General features: G+C 44.3%; 1 protein-coding gene across 3 annotated transcripts in view; it reads right to left on the bottom strand.

Moving 5' to 3' along the window:
- The window catches only part of SH3KBP1 (SH3 domain containing kinase binding protein 1), a 324,977-nt gene that overhangs the window by 263,588 nt on the left and 42,783 nt on the right, over positions 1-18,606 (bottom strand). For 2 of the 3 annotated variants that reach the window (XM_028122625.2, XM_028122626.2), the window contains exon 2: positions 11,619-11,776. In XM_028122625.2, the coding sequence (XP_027978426.1) occupies positions 11,619-11,776 (158 nt within the window). Of the gene's footprint in view, positions 1-11,618; positions 11,777-18,606 lie in introns of those variants that run through there. The other variant, XM_028122628.2, reaches the window with a different exon arrangement.

The following is an 18,606-nucleotide window of genomic DNA, read 5'->3' as shown; positions in this document are numbered from 1 at the left end:
CATATATCAAAAGCTACTTTAGCAATAACATTATAATATTTTCAAATGTAGAACTACAGGTCACAGGCTACCAACCCATGTGCTTGAGAAAAGATGTAAGATTAAAAAGGATAATGTTGACTATCCATACCATTGTACAAAAGGAGTGCCCAAGCTTTACCAAGCAGCAGCATCAGCTGAACTTTTTAAAAATATCCTAAGGCCCCTATCCCAACTCCTTTCCCAACTCCAAAATTCTGACAGTAGAGTTCATCTGGAGCAGGGCCAGGCTGGAGACCCACTGGCAAGGAGTCCCCTGTGGGACCCCACATGTCACAAGTGTAAATATCCAGTAATGATCAAGTCAATATTCTAGATGGTCCAGAATTTGATCTGCTAGAAAGCTGGGGGTTGAAACACATGATTTCAAAGTCCCTTTCTAAGCTCAGATTCAATAATCCTGTCATTAAGAAAATAGGACTCCATTATACATAATCACCAAGATCAAGTGGGTCAGGGGACTGCTCTCCCCAAGTCACAAGACATCCCCCCACATTCTTCCTGCACTGCAACAGTGACAAAGTCTGAGGAATCTGCTAAATGGTGTGGGCTCTCACTGGTGACACACTTGTCTTCAATTACACCAGACATTGGAGTAACATTTCTCTTGGAGTAACATTTCTCACAACAGCATTCAACAGTTTCTGGTTGTTAGGATTTTGTTTCCTAAAAGAAAACTATGTATTTAAATTTTAAACAAACAGGGTTTTGGGGGGGAAGGGGGGATGGGTTAGCCCCGTGACGGGTATTAAGGAGGGCACGTACTGCATGGAGCACTGGGTGTTATACGGAAACAATGGATCGTGGATCACCACATCAAAAACTAATGATGTAATGTATGGTGACTAACATAACATAATAAAATTTTTAAAAAAAGAATAATTTGAGCAGGAATTGGTTGCTTTTAAGGACCCCAAGGACGGGGAACAACTGGATAGTCAAACACCTGGATTATTAACCACTGATAGAAAAGACAGTCAAACTCCTGAAAAGCATATCCTGAACATTACAAAATAACAAGTTTCCTTACTAATTAGTAAAATGAACTATTTTCCCAAATTCCCTTGTTTTCACAATTTGTTTTTTTAATTTTTTAAAAAATATTTTATTGATTTTAGAGAGAGAGAGAGAGAAACACAACAGGAGCGGGAGGGGCAGAGGGAGAGGGACAGAGAGAATCCCAAGCAGACCCCCCGCTGAACACGGAGCCCAGTGTGGAGCTCGATCCCAGGACCCTGAGATCATGACCTGAGCCAAAACCAAGAGTCAGACACTTAACCGACTGCGTCACCAAGGTCCCCCTGCTCTCACAATTTGTAGGAAAAACAGCACAAGCCCAAAAATCCAGGCAATGGTTGCTCTTTTGAATTGAAATAGCTGATTTCTGAAGAGGATCCTTTAAAAATCAGAAAATAAAACAAGCACAATTCTGAACATAGACTAGCAACCTGGAAATCTCTACTTTATGTCACTTATGGAAGTTAAATTTGTGATTCTTTCTTACATCAAGAAAAGCAAAATAACTGTGAGCTTTACCTCAGAGGGGTACAAATTTGCAAAATACGGAGTAGACACTCCGGGAAGGCATAATGCGGCAGGCAATAACAGTGAGGGGCCTACTCCCATCAGGATGATACAGATGCCCAGATAATGCTGTGGGCTCGAGCTCAGGTTCTAGAGCCAGCCCGACCGGGTTCCAGTGCACTGTCTGCCCCACCCAAGCTGTGGGACCAGGAATAAGTTTTTTAACCTTAAGATGCCTATGGCTCAGTTACCTCTTCTGAAAAATGGGCAGGATAAAAAAGAACAGTACCTATGCCACAGAGTGGTATAAGGATTTAATGAGATAAAACATGTGAAGGGCTTAGCCTCCTTCCTTCCTGGCATACAGTAAGTGCTCAACAAATGCCACTGTACACAGTCAGACACTGGCAGTTTATACACGCAGTGCCAGGCAGCCAGTAAGCCTGGAATAGAATGTAGCCATTATTATTCCATAAAGTAACAACAATCAGGGCCACAAGAAAACCAACTGTAGGTTCATTTAGCACATTCTAACACAAGTGCCTGATGAATCCAATCCAAACCTTCCAAGTGGTGTCTTAATCAGGAACATCTTTGCAAAACAATGTCTAACCCATGCTGTCCAGAGTAGAAAATGACCAAAGGCCAGGTCATAGGAGCTAAAAGTGTTATCCTATGGAAGAAGTTACATTTGTGACAATACAATATTCCATTTAATGTGTCTCGTTTGTGTTGGTAGCCTCTGGTGCCCAGCCAGAGCAGACACCCAGTAAATGCTCCCTCCACAAGTACAGCAGACCCTCGCACAGCCAAGCATATCACAACTAGATGCTGTGAGCACATTATATAACACACCCAGAAAATTCCTGCTACCTTTCTCAGAGAGACAAATATCTTGAAAATAATATTCCATATTATGCACAAAATTAACGGCCCTTGGGTTGAGAGTTTTTTGGAAAAGTGAAATTTGGGGCGCCTGGGTGGCCCCATCAGTTGAGCGGCCAGCTCTTGGTTTCAGCTCAGGTCATGGTCTCAGGGTCCCGGGATGGAGCTCCACACTCAACATGGAATCTGCTTCGGGATTCTCTCACTCCCTCGGCACCCCCGCCCCCCACTCCTTCTCACTCTCTCTCTCTAAAAATAAAATATATCTTTTTTAAAAAGGTGAAATTTGATGAGAGAGATCCACTTCAGGGTCTCTGAATGTAGAAGAGTAACTTGGAAATCTCTACTCTATGCCATTTGTTGAAGTAAAATTTTTTTTAAAGATTTTATTTATTTATTTGACAGAGAGAGGGAGAGAACACAAGCAAGGGGAGCGGCAGGCAGAGGGAGAGGGAGAAGGAGGCCTCCCACGGAGCAGGGAGCCCGATGCGGGGCTCGATCCCAGGACCCTGGGATCATGACCTGAGCCGAAGGCAGACGCTTAACGACTGAGCCACCCAGGTGCCCCTGTTGAAGTAAATTTTTTAAATAAAGACCAGCCCGTCCCACGGCCGATAGCTTCCGCCTGAGCAGCAGCGAGAGCCTGGGCCCAAGGGGTGGGCACGGTGGCCCCTCGGACACAACACCCACTGTTCCCTCTTCTCTTCACGAGGAGCAGCGCCATGTTGTCCACCTCCTCCCACTACCATGAACAAGTGCCTCTGCCCAGAAAAAGCATAAGGAATGACAAGGAAGAAACCATATCTTACCCACCCAGAGCAGAATGAGTAGAAACCCAGTCCTTCACGATTCCCCGGGACACAGGGTCTTCAAGCAATGAGTGTGAAAGGGGCAACAGTCCCCCAGACAGGGTCCATGGGCCAGAAAGCAGTTTAAACCACATGCTCGCCAGGTCCATAAAACCTAAGTTTGCTTCCATAATACAGGAAGCTTGATTCAGTCTTGCACTGAACTTAATTGCCACACGACCTCTTCGTAGTATGTCCTGTAGCAAGTGCTCTCTCCTTTGTAACAGGAAGACAATCAGATCCAAGCTAGACTGTAAGTGAAGCACCACCCCCCACCCTGACACCTGTCCCCTCCGTTATATATTTGTATTTCCAGAGAGAATGTCTTTCTCTCATTTCTGAGCTCACTTCTGCTACCATTATTCCTCCAGAGCCTCCGTCTCAGATTCAGTAGTAAACACCGCACAGTTCTGACAGTTGAGAAATACGTAATGATCTTTGTCTTACTCACAGACCTGTTCCATCAGCAGCTTATGTGATCTCATCGAGAATTCCACTTGTGGGTCCAGAATTAAGGTGCTGACAAAGTGAAAGCTATCTGAACTGGTGCCTAAAGTCACAAGTATTGTGAAACCACTGGGCAAGGATTCACTTGATGCTTAAAGTGAACCCTACCAGTAACTAGGGGGCCACATTCCACCGTTGAAAGTGGAAAGACAGGTGTGACTCAGAAACCAATGAGCAGAGGCACCATTAGAAGAAATGATGCAGCAGTATTTATTTGGAGAGAGAGGGATGTGCTTCCATGTTATTCAATGACACTAGAGAGCCAACAAAGTTGGAATAATGAAGGCGTAGACAAGTCTTCCTCATTGACAAGCCATGTGAACAAGGAGCCGTGATGCCTCAGGTCATCTGCTCTGGAGAGTGTGGGGTTGGGGGGGGGGGGACAAGCTGCCACCACAGGCAGAGGGACAGAGGAAAGTGTCTTGGGAGTCTACCCAAGACCCCAGGCCCCCACATCACTGCCCTTGACCGCACAGCACACGCAAGAAGACGTGAGAAGCACGGACAGCTCCAGTGAGGGGACTGTGCTCTTTGTCAAGACTTGAAAAGGACACAGGGGACAGAGTTCAAATTTGACTTGAAGATGGAGATCATCAGAGGAAAAGGGTGAACACATATGTATGTCTTTTCAGTGATCTGTTCCTCTCATACGGTTACAACTTACAGCTCAATAACTTGAAGGAGAAATTTAGAGTTCGGGGAAAGTTCCAGCACAGGCCCAGGCTTACAGAAGGGATAGTTTGACTGGGTATTTACCCCAAAGATACAAATGTAGGGATCCGAAGGGGCACGTGCACCCCAATGTTTATAGCAGCAATGTCCACAATAGCCAAACTGTGGAAAGAGCCAAGATGTCCATCGACAGGTGAATGGAGAAAGAAGATGTGGTATATATATACAATGGAATATTATGCAGCCATCAGAAAAAAAAACCCAGAAATCTTGCCATTTGCAACAACGTGGATGGAACTAGAGGGTATTATGCTAAGCGAAATTAGTCAATCAGAGAAAGACAAGTATCATATGATCTCACTGATATGAGGATTCTGAGAAACAAGACAGAGCATCATAGGCGAAGGGAGGGAAAAATGAAACAAGATAAAACCAGAGAGGGAGACAAACCATAAGAGACTCTTAATCTCAGGGAACAAACTGAGGGTTGCTGGAGGGGAGGGGGTGGAAGGGATGGGGTGGCTGGGTGATGGACACTGGGGAAGGTATATGCTATGTGAGCGCTGTGAATGGTGTAAGACTGATGAATCACAGACCTGTACCTCTGAAACAAATAATACATTATATGTAAAAAAAAAAAATAGTAGGAAGGGAAAAATGAAGGGGTGGAATCGGAGGGGGAGACGAACCATGAGAGACTACGGACTCTGAGAAACAAACTGAGGGTTCTAGAGGGGAGGGCGGTGGGGGGATGGGTTAGCCTGGTGATAGGTATTAAAGAGGGCACGTACTGCATGGAGCCCTGAGTGTTATGCACAAACAATGAATCATGGAACACTACATCAAAAACTAATGATGTAATATATGGTGACTAATATAATAAAATAAAAGCAAAAAAATATTTTTTAAAAAAGAAGGGATCGTTTGTGTAAAAACTTTTTTTTTTTTTTTTTTTTTTTTTTACTACTCTCCCCCTGGTTTTCAAACGTTTGATGAGGATTTGGAATCTTAATGGCAGGGAAGATGGAAAGGATATATTGCTAATATTTTGTCTAACAAGAAAGCAAACAACAACTAAATGCTATAAGAAGACAAGTTGCTTGGGCTCAAACACACGTGTTCACAACACAATTCAGAAATACTCAGGAGGACTCCAACAGGCTTAATGGATGGCCACCTACCAAAACAAAAGGTGTATTAACAAGAAAATGTCAAATTTGAGAAAGCAAATTTCCTTTTATTTCTCACCCAACTAAAAGAAACAGAAGATGAAACCACCACCAAAACATAACATTTTTTCCCCCAAATAAGTACAATCATGATGCTGGGTTAGCAGTTAATTCTTTCATCCCACAAAAAAAAAAAAAAAAACAAGAAATAATCTCCATCCTGTCCTGTATCTTGTATACAGCCCTGTCAGCCTGAGATACAAATCTATTATGAGGCTACTTGAGAGTGTAAAAGGCCATGTTTTAAAACTTCTATCAGCTCAAATGAGAAAAACCTTCTACTTCTATATTGAGCCATTAAAAGCAGCATTAGTGCAAAAAAAAAAAAAAAAAAACCACCAAAGTAACTGTGAGCTTTCTCTCTGAATGGTACAAATATGCAAAATCCTGACCTTTCACCTCACTGATTATGAAACAACTATATTCTTCAACCACTTTACACAAATACAAAACAGGCTCTGGATATGCCGAAGAGAGATCTGAAACACCTAGCAAATAGAGGCTGAGGCAATGGGAAACCAAGCTGAAAATTGTGATACTCAGCATTAGACATGCAAGCTACAAGTCAACACAGCTCAGCCTTCAACGATGGGCCCACAGCGCGCAAAGTGTACGTTTCCCTAACACATGTACAAATAGGCAGAGGGAATGGTTTACTTCCTCACAGACAGCATCAGATCAATTTCAAAACCAACAAGCATATTCTTCTAACCTGTACCGCAGCTTCCTGCTTTCCACACGTCTATTTGTGTACAACAAAACGTTGAGGGCCTGGGTCCGGTTATGTTTCACCAAGGGTCCCCTCCCAGAGCAGTCAGCCATATGCCTGTGGGCCCAAGCTAAAGTTTCAAGGTTTTTTCTTTTTTAAAATTCCTTTGGCTGGCCATTAAAAAATGTATATCTGTGGATACACGTCAGAAGAACCCAGAAAAAGGCTGCTTAGAAATCCTCTGCTGGACTAAAATACACTGCTGTCTGAATCCGGGCGTAAGGTTCGAAAGAAAGACCTTGGTAATTAAATCCAACAGGGGGAAGATGAACTTCTATGAAAAAGTCCATATCTGCCTTTAATAGGTAGCCATCTTTCTGTTTTATGTGGCAGTTTCAGATCCCAGAAGGGCAGCATTTTTGTTTTTTTGTTTTTTTTTAATAAATGACTTTGAGGATTTCATCCTAGTACCTCTTACTACTGCACCCCAAATTACAGTCTTTTGTGGTCCATTCCAAAAAAAACATCCAAAACTTAAAAATTAGGCGAAAAAGGATGATGGTGGGACCTTTTAATGTCATGCTGATATATTTTCTCTAAGCTCCACCCCAGGCAGGATCATGTGATTCTCTGTGGAAATGTAACTTGATTTAACTAACACTTTATTAGGACATTTTACAACCCTATAAAAGTCAGAGGATAACATACAGAAAAATGATAATTTTATAGTTTTCTGAGTACAGATCCTTCACCTCTTTGGGGGGGGTGGGAGGATGGGTTAGCCTGGTGATGGGTATTAAGAAGGGCACACTCTGCATGGAGCACTGGATGTTATATGCAAACAATGGATCACGGAATGCTGCATCAAAAACTAATGATGTAATGTATGGTGATTAACATAACAATAAAAATTATTTTTAAAAAAAGAAAAATGATAAGGTGTGCTCCTTTCTTTTTTTCTTCTCTGGTAGAGATGATAACCCCAGAGGTTAAGACTGTATTGTTCTCTAAAACACGAACCTGTTTTGAATATAACTTTGCAATCTTATTTGAACATCCCCTTCCGCACTGACTTCTTCATGTGTTCCTCATATCCTCACTGAATCAGTTTTGTGATTCTGCTAGTTCCCTCACTGAATGAGTTCAATAAAATTTTGACACAATAAAACTTTCTCTATCAGCATGTTTTCAACAATTTAAGAAGGAGTCTTAGATACTCCTTGGGCCCAACAATCAAATGGTCCCTGGGAGAGTGAGTTCCAGGCTTTGGGGCTCCTCGGCTGTCATGCTCATAGGGCAGCTACATGAAGACAACCAGATTCAGGCTGACTGGCTCAGCGGGCTAATGTGGCACAAACAGGGCTCCGGCACAGGCATGACACCCCCTACCCATCCACAGAGGCCACAGCTTTAAACAGAAAAAAGTACATACACTTAAAAGTGAGTGCACAGCAATGCCACTCCCATGGGTAAATACACAAGAGAAACAAGGGCCTATGTCTGTAAGAAGATTTACACAAGAATGTTCAGAGCCTTTAATCATAAAATACCCAAACTGGAAACAACCCGAATGTCCATCAACAGGAGAACAGATAAACAAATGCTGGCATATTCATAAAATGGGATACTCTACAGCAAGAACAAAGTACTGATGTATGCAACAACATTTTGTTGTGCAACAGGAGCCATACCTAAAAGAACACATACTTGTTGATTCCATTTATATGAAATTCAAATACAGGCAAGCCTCACCTATAATGACAGCTTACCTATGGGAAGGGGAATGACCTGGAAAAGGCATGATTCTGGAGGGACAGAAATAGGATTGACCTGAATGATGGTTACAGAGGTACATACTTACAAAAAGAAAATAACCAAGAGGTAAATTATGACTTCGGCATTTTACTCTATGTAAATTTCACCTAACAATGAATAATTTTTTTAAAAAAAGAGGAGAGATAGAGAAAAATGGATTCTAAAAAAAGTAGGTAGGGAGAAGAAAGGAAAGGGGGATTTAAAAGGATTCTTCTTTCACGTGTACAGTAAATAAGTAAGAACTAACTAAATAAAAGAAAAAGGAGGATAAACCCAAAAGGGCAGGACTGTACCCTGGTTGGATACATTTACGCCTGCCAACAAATCTCAGCCCAGGAGCTGGCAAAGCCCAGGCATCTTCTTAAGAAGGGGGTGACTGGAATGGCGGGTAGTTTTCCTTTGAGAAACTGAGACAATACAGAGTTGAGGGTGGATACTGAATCCCAACACCTTGGGGGACCATGCTCCATAAGGACACTGATTTAGGATCTGATAAATGAATCAAGAAAGTGTGTAAGGTAAGCTCTCTGATCGTGGCAACACTGGCATAAAGGCACACAAACAAACAGTGGGATTCCACAAGACTACCCAATTCAATCCAGGGACAAATTATTCTTGAGCTAAATAAAGCACATGTAAACCCACTCTCAAAACTGCAAACTTATGCCAATATGATTGTTATTACCTAAAGACGTATTTTCAGCTTCTAGAACCCTCTACGGCAGTTTGAGTTATTGTTAAACCCCACTGCATCCACCCACTAGGTTTTTCAATAATAGGCCTAAAACATTCCCAGTGGGTGAAGACTTGAAAATAGACTCAGCCATCTGAAAGAATAGAAGTTTCTTTTTCTGCCAAATGTGGCAGCCACAAGTGGCGCAGCCCTAGCCGTTCCTGCCACATCCTTTCTGGCTCCGGTGGAAGGAGCACCTCCCTAGAGTGTGACTTCCCGCACTGGAAGTGCTCTAGCTGAGGTGAGAGCACAAGTCATTAGGCCCTCGGGCCAGGGGAGAGGGTGACATGGATGGGGACACACTCAGTAGGTGGCCAGCCACGTGCTAAGTCCTGCCTCCTTTAGTCCTCAGAGTGGCCACATGAGGTAGTCGGGCTCGAAAAAGGAAACAGATTGCATGCCCGAATTAGGTAATCTGAGGCAGGACTAAGAAGGAGACTCCCCACCCCACAACCAAGTGGGTGAGGTACAGAGAAACTGTGAGGCAGGAGGCGGGGCTAGAAACAGGGGATGAAGAGAAAGGAGCGTGGAGGAAGGGGACTTAGGAGCAGCCACCGTCTGGCAGAAGGACAACCTCGGGGTAGCGAGCCAGCAGAGTAATCCCTGACCTGGCTGGCCTCCCTCCCTCCTGACCATTTCCTACCAGCATTCCCCTTGGGCCAAAGCCCAGGGAAGCCAGAGGGCAGGAGCCCACGGTGGTGGCCCCGGGCCCAGCCCCAGGCCCAGGCCCAGCCCCAGGCCCAGCAGGGGGAGAAGGGTGGAGGGAGGCCCCTCGGCCAGGACCACATCACCCCGGGCTCACAGTGAGGAGCTCCCGCCCCCCAGCACCCCCTGAGCAAGGAGGAGAGGTTCTGAGCCTGCCTGGGCTCTTCCCGCTCTGCGCTTCCCTGTCCTGGTGCCTGCCAGCCCCGCCAAACGCCTAAGTAGGCGGCCCAGCCTTAAGCCCTGAGCAAAGTCCAACTCAGAAGTTTTCTGAGTCTACGGATTTCTGGTTTGGAATAAGGGGGCACTGAGCCTAAAGGACATCAAAATAAGGCTTTCAAAATAGGGCCTCCCCCCACCCAAAACTGGTGCCAACACTGTAGTCCCTACTCCTTCCCAGGGATGTTCTCTCTCCTCCCAAGTCCTCCCTTCCTTCCCAGAGTCTTCCTCTCTCTTTCCCACAGTCCTCACCTCCTTCCCAGGATCCTCTTCTCTCTTTCCCAGATATTCCTTTCTCTTTCCCATGGTCCTCCTCTCTCATTTCTTAGTCCTTCATCTTCACACCAAACTTTCCCCCTTTTATCTGGAAAAACCCTCCTTCCCCACCAGAATTTGCTCAACCTCAAGGACAGTCCTTGTCCCAAAATTGGGGATTTTGTTTGGAAGGGCAAAATAATTCACCCCCATTTGTACATCAGTTCAACAGAGTCAATCTGTGGTAGCCCAGATGTAATGCTTTCCTACTCTTAAAGAGAGAGCTGCTAGGTTCAACTATAGGGTAAGAAAACAAAAAAAGTCTGCACTCCCACAACTATTTACAGAAAGTAAGTTTATCAGCATGTTACCAACAAAACTTCCCCCAGCCTTCTGCACAACAAAAAGAAATGAACAAAAGAAGTGTTAGCAGGATCACTCTGAGGCAAGATCCTGAGGAAAGACACTGAACTGAGTTCCTATTTGTTCTAGACTTGGGGGGCAGGGTACAGGTAGAGGGCCCAGGGGTTGGACACTGTTTTTCATCATCAATCCCTTTTCATAAAACCCTCCCACATAGCCCCTGAGGCTCTCTGACCAGGGCACCTGCTTCTCTAGGCCCAGCATTCCCCACACCACCTGCTCCCCACAGCCGCAGGTCTTAGGCATGGTCTGCTACCCCCCAAAACTACAGAAGAGGCCCTGGGGATTTGTGCACACAGCCCTTCTTACTGAGAACAATCTAGTCTCCTCCAGCATTAGATAGAAAGTTTATGGTACAAAAAATTTTTAGACCTACTTGGTATTTCCCACAGGGAACAGCCTCAAGGTGACCTGCCCTTTTTTTTTTTTTTACCCAATCCCAACTATTATGTACAACTTGCAGTATATAATTTCTTAACATGAATGAGCTGCATTTTTGTAATCAACCCCTAGATGATTCCTGCAAAGGGCATAATTTTCCAGACCTTACTGAAAAAGTAGATTTTATGCAATGCTTCATGGCCATAAAGGGGAAAGGAAAACAATATAGTTCCCATCAAAAAAGCGATGTGAATATAAAGGTCGAAAACATAGCATAACTGGAATTCTACATTTAGTTTGATTGCTACTTGACTTAAATAGTCAAAACTACTTTCACCTCATTTTGAACGGGATGGAAAAGGATAAAATTCCCTTAAAACATCAAAGCAAGTGAACAAGTACATAAATAAAAACAGTTTAACCAGCTTTATATTTTTCCAGCATTTTCTAAGTGACACAGTTTAAAAAGAGAACATTCTGGGCCTTAAGAAAGTGATTTCAAAATGGGTCTCTAGATAGCTGGTGCAAAGCTCTACATGCTCTTCTTGATAGCACGCAAGAGGTCAAACTGTCAATTCATCCCCTAAGAGAGCCCATGAAATTCCTCAAGTGCCCCCAAAGCTTTGGTCAGTAGAACCCACACAGGAGACAGGAAAAGGGTTTCACGTTGTACTCACTCTTACAAAGTTGTCAGGGAACAAACCTCTCCTGCCGTTGATCTGTCCCTCCCACCAGCCTCCATCCTCCTTCCTGATGTTGGTGATGATCTCACCCACGCTGATCGTCAGCTCATCGTCGTGCTGGGCCTGGTAGTCAAACTCCACTATGGCCTCCACTGGAAGGAACAGGGACAGAAGAAAGAGCACTTTAGATCAGATGTTGCTAAGGCCCACCAGCCCTGGAAGATCAGTAGTCGTATTAAAGGGAGTTCCCCTCTACGGATACTAAAAATAACAGGGCCCCACACAGCAACCTGATTTTGGTTAACCTGAGGCCTGTCGTACAGAAACCACAAAGCACAGGTCCGTGGTCAGGCACAGTCAGAGTAGCCTACGGGTCTCAGGGCCAGCGGGAGCTTCAGAGAGGAAATCACACAATGGCAGAAGGCCAACAATATCTGCACTCCCGGAAGGAGCGCAGCATCATTTCTCCAAGCGCAGAGAAGGTAGTTAACGGACGCAGGTTTGGTACCTAAGTGCCCCCACTCTTGCCAAGACTAACCATGTGACGTTAACTTCTCTGGGCCTCAGGCATGCAAAATGTGGGTGATAATAAGTGCCACTCTACAGAGAAAATGCCCCTCTCTCAGCCCCAACATGTGTAAGGACAGCTGACACTGAGGGCCCCGGTGGCCAAGCCAACGTCTCAGACTGCTTATGCCTGCACGCACAGCTGCCCTCTCAACAGAGGGCCCCTCAGGCGGCAACACCATTTTTTAAAGATTTTATTTATTTATTTGAGAGAGAGAGAGCGAGCGAGTGCATGAGTAGTGGGAGAATCTCCAGAAGACTCCCTGCTGAGTAGGGGACCCAGACACTGGGGCTCGATCCCAGGACCCCAGGATCGTGACCTGAGTCGAAGGCAGACGCTTAACCAACTGAGCCACCCAGGCGTACCATTTTAAAGCGTTCTCCCAATGTGGGGTGATGTTTTATACTTAGTCATAGGGGGAGGCAACAGATGACACAGATGGGTCTTCTTGTTGACAAAGTACTGGATGCACGTTAGCAGAGCTAAGCAATGCTGAGCGTGTTAACTTACCCATAGATGGATTATGCAATTCATCTACACTTTGGGTCTTGCCTCACAACCCCCTCAACCAATAAACCTCCTGTCCTTTTCCTTCTATATTTGTAGGTCAGTATGAATGAATGAAGGGCAAATGAATAAACAGAAGGGTAGCAAAAATTAGGTGAACCCTCAAGTAGTGAATTAGCAATTTAGGGATTACAGAAATGGAAGAGGAAAAGTTTTACGTGAGCCCTACACGAAGCACACATACAAAAATGAACTCAGAATGGATCACAGACCTCAATCTAAGAGCTAAAACTATAAAATCTTCATAAGAAAGCACAGAATCAAACCTTAGTAATCTTGGCTGAAGATTTCTTCAGTAGGAGACAAAAAAGCATACATGACTTTTGAAGTTTCGGTCCACTGGGGTAGGTTTCCCAGAAAAAGGTTGGTAGGTGAGTGGGCCCCCCCATCAAATGGGCTTTGCATATCCATTAGGGATGAATTCCCAAAGTGCTTCCAGATCAGAAGACCCTGGCTATCCAGACTGGCATGCTCACCCTGTCCATTCATGTCAGCAAACCCAGACTGTTCATAAGCACCCCAAAGGGAAATTTCCTTGCCTGGATAATTTTTTCATTCCAAAATTAGCTGGCTGACTTTGCTATCATGAATCTGGCCAGGATGAAGTTGAGTTGTAAACCCTTCTCATCACTTATAAACAAAAAGGAGGAGCATAAGAGCATAAACAAAGATTCTTTTCAGATTTCAAATTTCAGATTCTTCCTGGTTCCTGGCCAGTATAAAGGCGGAAACACTTCTATTTTCTTGCCTCGTGCTCTGCTCACCAGCAGTTCAAATGAGTATCACAACAATCAGAATCAGGTCAATAAAAAAAACAACTTTCTTCAAATGACCTAGACAGGGACCTACTGAAGCTCTGCTATTGGAATGGAGCCTACAGCAACCACTGTTTCTGTGCCCGACATTTTCCTGCATTATCTCATTTAATCCTCACAATGTTACGATGTTCATCTTCCCAATTAAAGAACCTGAAGCTCAGCAAAGCAGTTACGATCATTTTCTGAGCCAGCATTCTCCCAAGTGTGATGCGCTTGCTTCAGGGATTAGTTGACACAATGGAAAAAAAAAATTAGAACATCAATTCATTTTATTTTAATTTTAAAAAGAGAAAAATTCAACTCCGCAAATATTCCATTTGCAGAATGACACTGGTTCCTTCATCCAACCTCTAGGGCCAGCAGTCGAGGGTGCTCTGGGGACAGGAAGCAGCCTGAGGGACAGCGGTGCTCCTGGACAAGAATGGCGGCTCGAGCCAGAGCCAGCTTTCAGCTACGTGAGGCCCCTGCAATTCTCTGAGGCCTCCTGATAAAGCCTCTTTATGGCTAGTACCTCTCACTACATGGATGAAAGGCTGGAAAAGATTTGTGTTAAGAAAGTAAGGGTTGGGGGCACCTGGGTGGCTCAGTCGGTTAAGCGTCTGCCTTCGGCTCAGGTCATGATCCCAGGGTCCTGGGACCGAGGCCGGCATCGGGCTCCCCGCTCGGCGGGGAGCCTGCTTCTCCCTCTCCCTCTGCCTGCCGCTCCCCTTGCTTGTGCTCTCTCCCTCTCTCGCTGTCAAATAAATAAAATCTTTAAAAAAAAAAAGAAAGAAAGAAAGTAGGGGTTGTAGAGAATACTCAACATGCGACCAAGTAAACAAGGAAATGGCGGAGCTGCCACTCTCTGCTCCTGGTATGAGCTCTGCCAGCTACGTGGGGACAGGCCAACCAGGTCTTACAGGCGGATGACCAAAAACCTAAATCATCAAGACAATTTATAATACAGGTTGTTTTCCACCATTGATACAGGTGTAAATTACCTAATTATAGTATGGAACTATTGGGATTGCAAGATGTTTGAAAGTATGTACCTGAGCTATGAAGACAAACGCCTTCATTTTCTACCAATGTCTAAAGTCATACAATACTCAATCTGATGTGTTCCCCAAGCCCGCTAAACCTCATAACAAATGGTTAGAAGCCTCTTTTGGGTTTTCTCAATCAACTAGTACAGTAGTATATGCACATAAATATATACATGGAAATAATCACTTTTTTAATAATAGGTCTTTTTTTAACTAAGAGAAGGCTTGGTACACGGACTTAGGCTCCCCAAGGAGCCTATTAGCACTTAGAGATAAAAGCTCATAGTCTGTCTGATGGGAACAGGAAATTGTGGGGAGTGGAATGGGGGGGCAGCACACGGGACCTGTCTTGGGGGGTAGAGAGAGCATAGGAAGGCTGCTAAGGAGGAATCCAGTCAATAGTCCACCTAGATACTGAACTTGAATCCTGTGTATTTTGGGGGAGTCAGAACCCCATTAACTTCCAGAATAGTAACCTTGCTTCTTCTTTCCTAAAGAACAAGTCTCACCTTCTCTGTTCTGTATGTGGGCCTTCCCAAAATGAAGCTGGAAAGGGACGGAGAAATCTGCTTCGGGATGGTTACTGGGGAGTAAAGAGCCGCCAGCTACAGTTGCAAAGTGATGAGAAACACACCCTGGTTTTCCTTCAGTCTCTTTCTTCTGTTTGATGAGCCCGAGGACACACCTTAATCGATGCTTACTGTAAGGAAGGCTGGGGATTAGGAATTAGGGGCTCAGGGATAAATAAAGCATAACTACATAATTTCTGCGTCCTCCCAATATCTTATCGACCCAGTCTTTCCAGATTTACACTTGTTTTATCTCCTAGACACTTAAGTCATCACATACGCCCTGTCTGCCTTCTGGCGCCAGCTGGGCCCCGACTGCCTCATATCACCTTCCTGGCCCCTCTGGCCCCGAGTCCTCCCTGGGCCCTGGCCTCAAGGCAATCCTCTGTGGTGGTGGCTTCACATGTGTCTCATGCTCCCAGTGAGCGTCTAAAGGCCCTCTGGGTACAGCTCACCCTTAGTTCTTACTTCTGTTCTCATTCTCCTATGAGCATCCATGACATGTAGTAGGTGCTCAGTAGGCCATGATACACCAACTTCTCCGCTTGCCTTTTATAATGGCAGGTAGTTCTCTGCCCAACCAAGTTGGTACCAAAATGCCAAGCATCAATCACATTTTTGCAAATTGAGTCAGATTCTTCAGTGCACTAAGGGAGCTTGCTATTTAAAGAATCCTGTGGTTAATTCTTTTGTAACATGAATAATCACTTCCTGCTTTACCTTTCCTGTCAAGATGAATTTTTATGTATCAGGTTGCTCTAAGAGGAGGAAGCCTATGTATGGTTTTCCTAAGGGTTCATAAATCATGAAGCTGTGTCTCTCCTACCCCCTTGAAAGGTTCTGTCCTGTGTTGTCTGTAAGCCTTTGGAAAGTTCTGGACTTTGGCTGTCCGCTACAGTATCGCCGGCCATATTTGGCAATTGAGGACCTGAATTGTCACTAGTCTGAACTGAGATGGGCTATAAAATACAAAGCAGGTGGCAAAGACTAATGGGGAGAAAAAGAATGTAAAATATCTCATAAATTTAGATTTACTGCATGTTGAAATGATATTTTACCTATGCTGGGTTAATATATTATTCAAATTAATTTAGCTTGTTTCTTTTTACCTTATGGACGTGGCTACTGGGACATTTAAAATTACATACGTGGCCTAGTACTATACTTTCACTGGACAGAGATAATTTAGGATAATACTTGGCAGACAGGAAATCAAGACCTCACATTTCATAAACCCAGTCAAAATATTGACAAGAACCCATGAGAAAGTCTGCGTCCCCAAAACCCATTTCCTTGGCTTCAGGAAGCTGCAGATAGCTGCAGGAATGGTAAAATATTACCTAAGATTTTTTGTTAATGGTACCCTTTGGGAAACTACCTGTGGGCATGAGCACAAAATTAAAACACTAAGCTAAATAAAATATATCAGAGGTGTAATTAGGGCAACAGTAAACAAAATCCCATATTTAAAGACACCATAAATTACAAAACTTAAAAATGTCTCCCTGTCAGAAAAATACCCCCCTCCAGCTGCCTGCTCTGCTAAAAGCCAGCCTCCGCACATTTGCTGCATCTGGCCCTGCTGCAAATGCTTAAGCTACAGTTAACCCGTGTGTACGGACAGACAGAGCCGTCTCCTTTAACACGCAAAACGTGTCAACCACCCAGATCTCTGCCTTCACACTTGCTGGAATGTGTCCTCCCCCAAAGATGAAATGGCTGATTTTTAACTGTCGGTTGGCTGAGCCAGCTGCCAAGCACCTTCTCACAGCAAACTTCTCACGGTGGCATTTCAGAGGCCCCACTCTGTGACCCGGCCCCTCCCCACCTCTGTGCACTGAATTTCCTGTCTCCTGGCACCACTTAGCACACCACAAGTTCACAGTGGCTCGGCCCAGGCAGACTGCAAGCTCTGTCTGGCAAGAGCCATTATCTTCTTCAGGTTTCAGGTTTCTACCTCCCTTGCCGAGCATCATGTCCAGCTCACAAATATTTGAATAAACCAAGGAGCATGAAGGAGAATAAAAGTTTTCCAATTAATTTCCTTCATATACAGATGATGCCACAAACCTCTCATTCAGTTTTAAGCTCTAGGAATTTCAGATGGGGGCGCCTGGGTGGCTCAGTTGCTTGAGCGTCTGACTCTGGATTTCAGCTCAGGTCATGATCTTGGGGTCAGGAGACAGAGCCCCACACCAGGGCTCTGCACTCAGCAGGGAGTCTGCTCATTTCTCTCTCCCTCTCCCTTTGCCTTTGCCCCTCCCCCTGCTCTCTCTTTCTCTCAAATAAATAGAACTTTTTTAAAAAAATTAAAAAATAGGGGCACCTGGGTGGCTCAGTCGTTAAGCATCTGCCTTTGGCTCAGGTCATGATCCCAGGGTCCTGGGATCGAGCCTCGCATTGGGCTCCCCGCTCCACGGGAAGCCTGCTTCTCCCTCTCCCTCTGCCCCTCCCCCATTCATGTTCTCACTCTCTCTCTCTCTCTCTCAAGTAAATAAAATCTTTAAAAATACATAAATAAAAAAATAAAGAATTTCAGATGTATACGCAGCAAAGAAAACCATCAACAAAATGAAAAGGCAACCTATGGAACAGGAGAAAATCTTTACAAATTATATTATCTAATAAGGGGTTAATATCCAAGATATATAAATAATTCATACAACTCAACAGCAAAACAAAAACAAAACAAAACAAACAAAAACCAAGCACACACAATCTGATTAAAAAACGGGCAGAGGCTCCAAATAGACATTTCTCCAAAGAAGACATATAGATGGCCAACAAGTACATAAAAAGGTGCTCAACATCACTCATCATCAGGGAAATGCAAATAAAACGACAACGAGATATCACCTCACGACTGTCAGCATGGCTAAAATCAAAAAGACAAGAAATAACAAATGTTGGTGAGGATGTGGAGAAAAGGGAACCTCATGCACCACTGATGGGAATGGTGCAGCTGCTATGGAAAGCAGTATGAAGGTCCCTCCAAAAATTAAAAATAGGACTCCCCAGGTGATCCAGCGATCCCACTCCTGGGCATTTATCTGAAGAAAATGAAAACACTTACAGGAAAAGATATCTGCACCCCTATGTTCACTCTTCCATTATTTACAAGAGACGTGATATGGAAGCAGCCCAAGTGTCCATCAATAGATGAATCGATAAAGAGGATGTGGTACACATACATAATGGCATAATATTCACCCATAAAAAAGAATGGAATATTTCCATTTGCAACAACATGGATGGACCTTGAGGGCATTATGCTAAGTGAAAGAAAGGGCAAGACAAAGAAAGCTAATTATTATATGATCTCACTTATATGTGGACTCAAAAAAAAAAAGCAGAAAGAGAAAAGCTCATAGATCAAGAGAACAGATTGGCCGTTGACAGAGGCAGGGTTTGGCAGAGGTGGGAGGGGGACATGAA

The sequence above is a fragment of the Eumetopias jubatus genome, unplaced genomic scaffold (genome assembly GCF_037043125.1).
Source record: "Eumetopias jubatus isolate StellerSeaLion01/CBP00866 unplaced genomic scaffold, mEumJub1_p1.0 scaffold_11, whole genome shotgun sequence".
Taxonomy (NCBI): Eukaryota; Metazoa; Chordata; class Mammalia; order Carnivora; family Otariidae; genus Eumetopias; species Eumetopias jubatus.
This window is presented reverse-complemented; position numbering and strand designations above follow the sequence as displayed.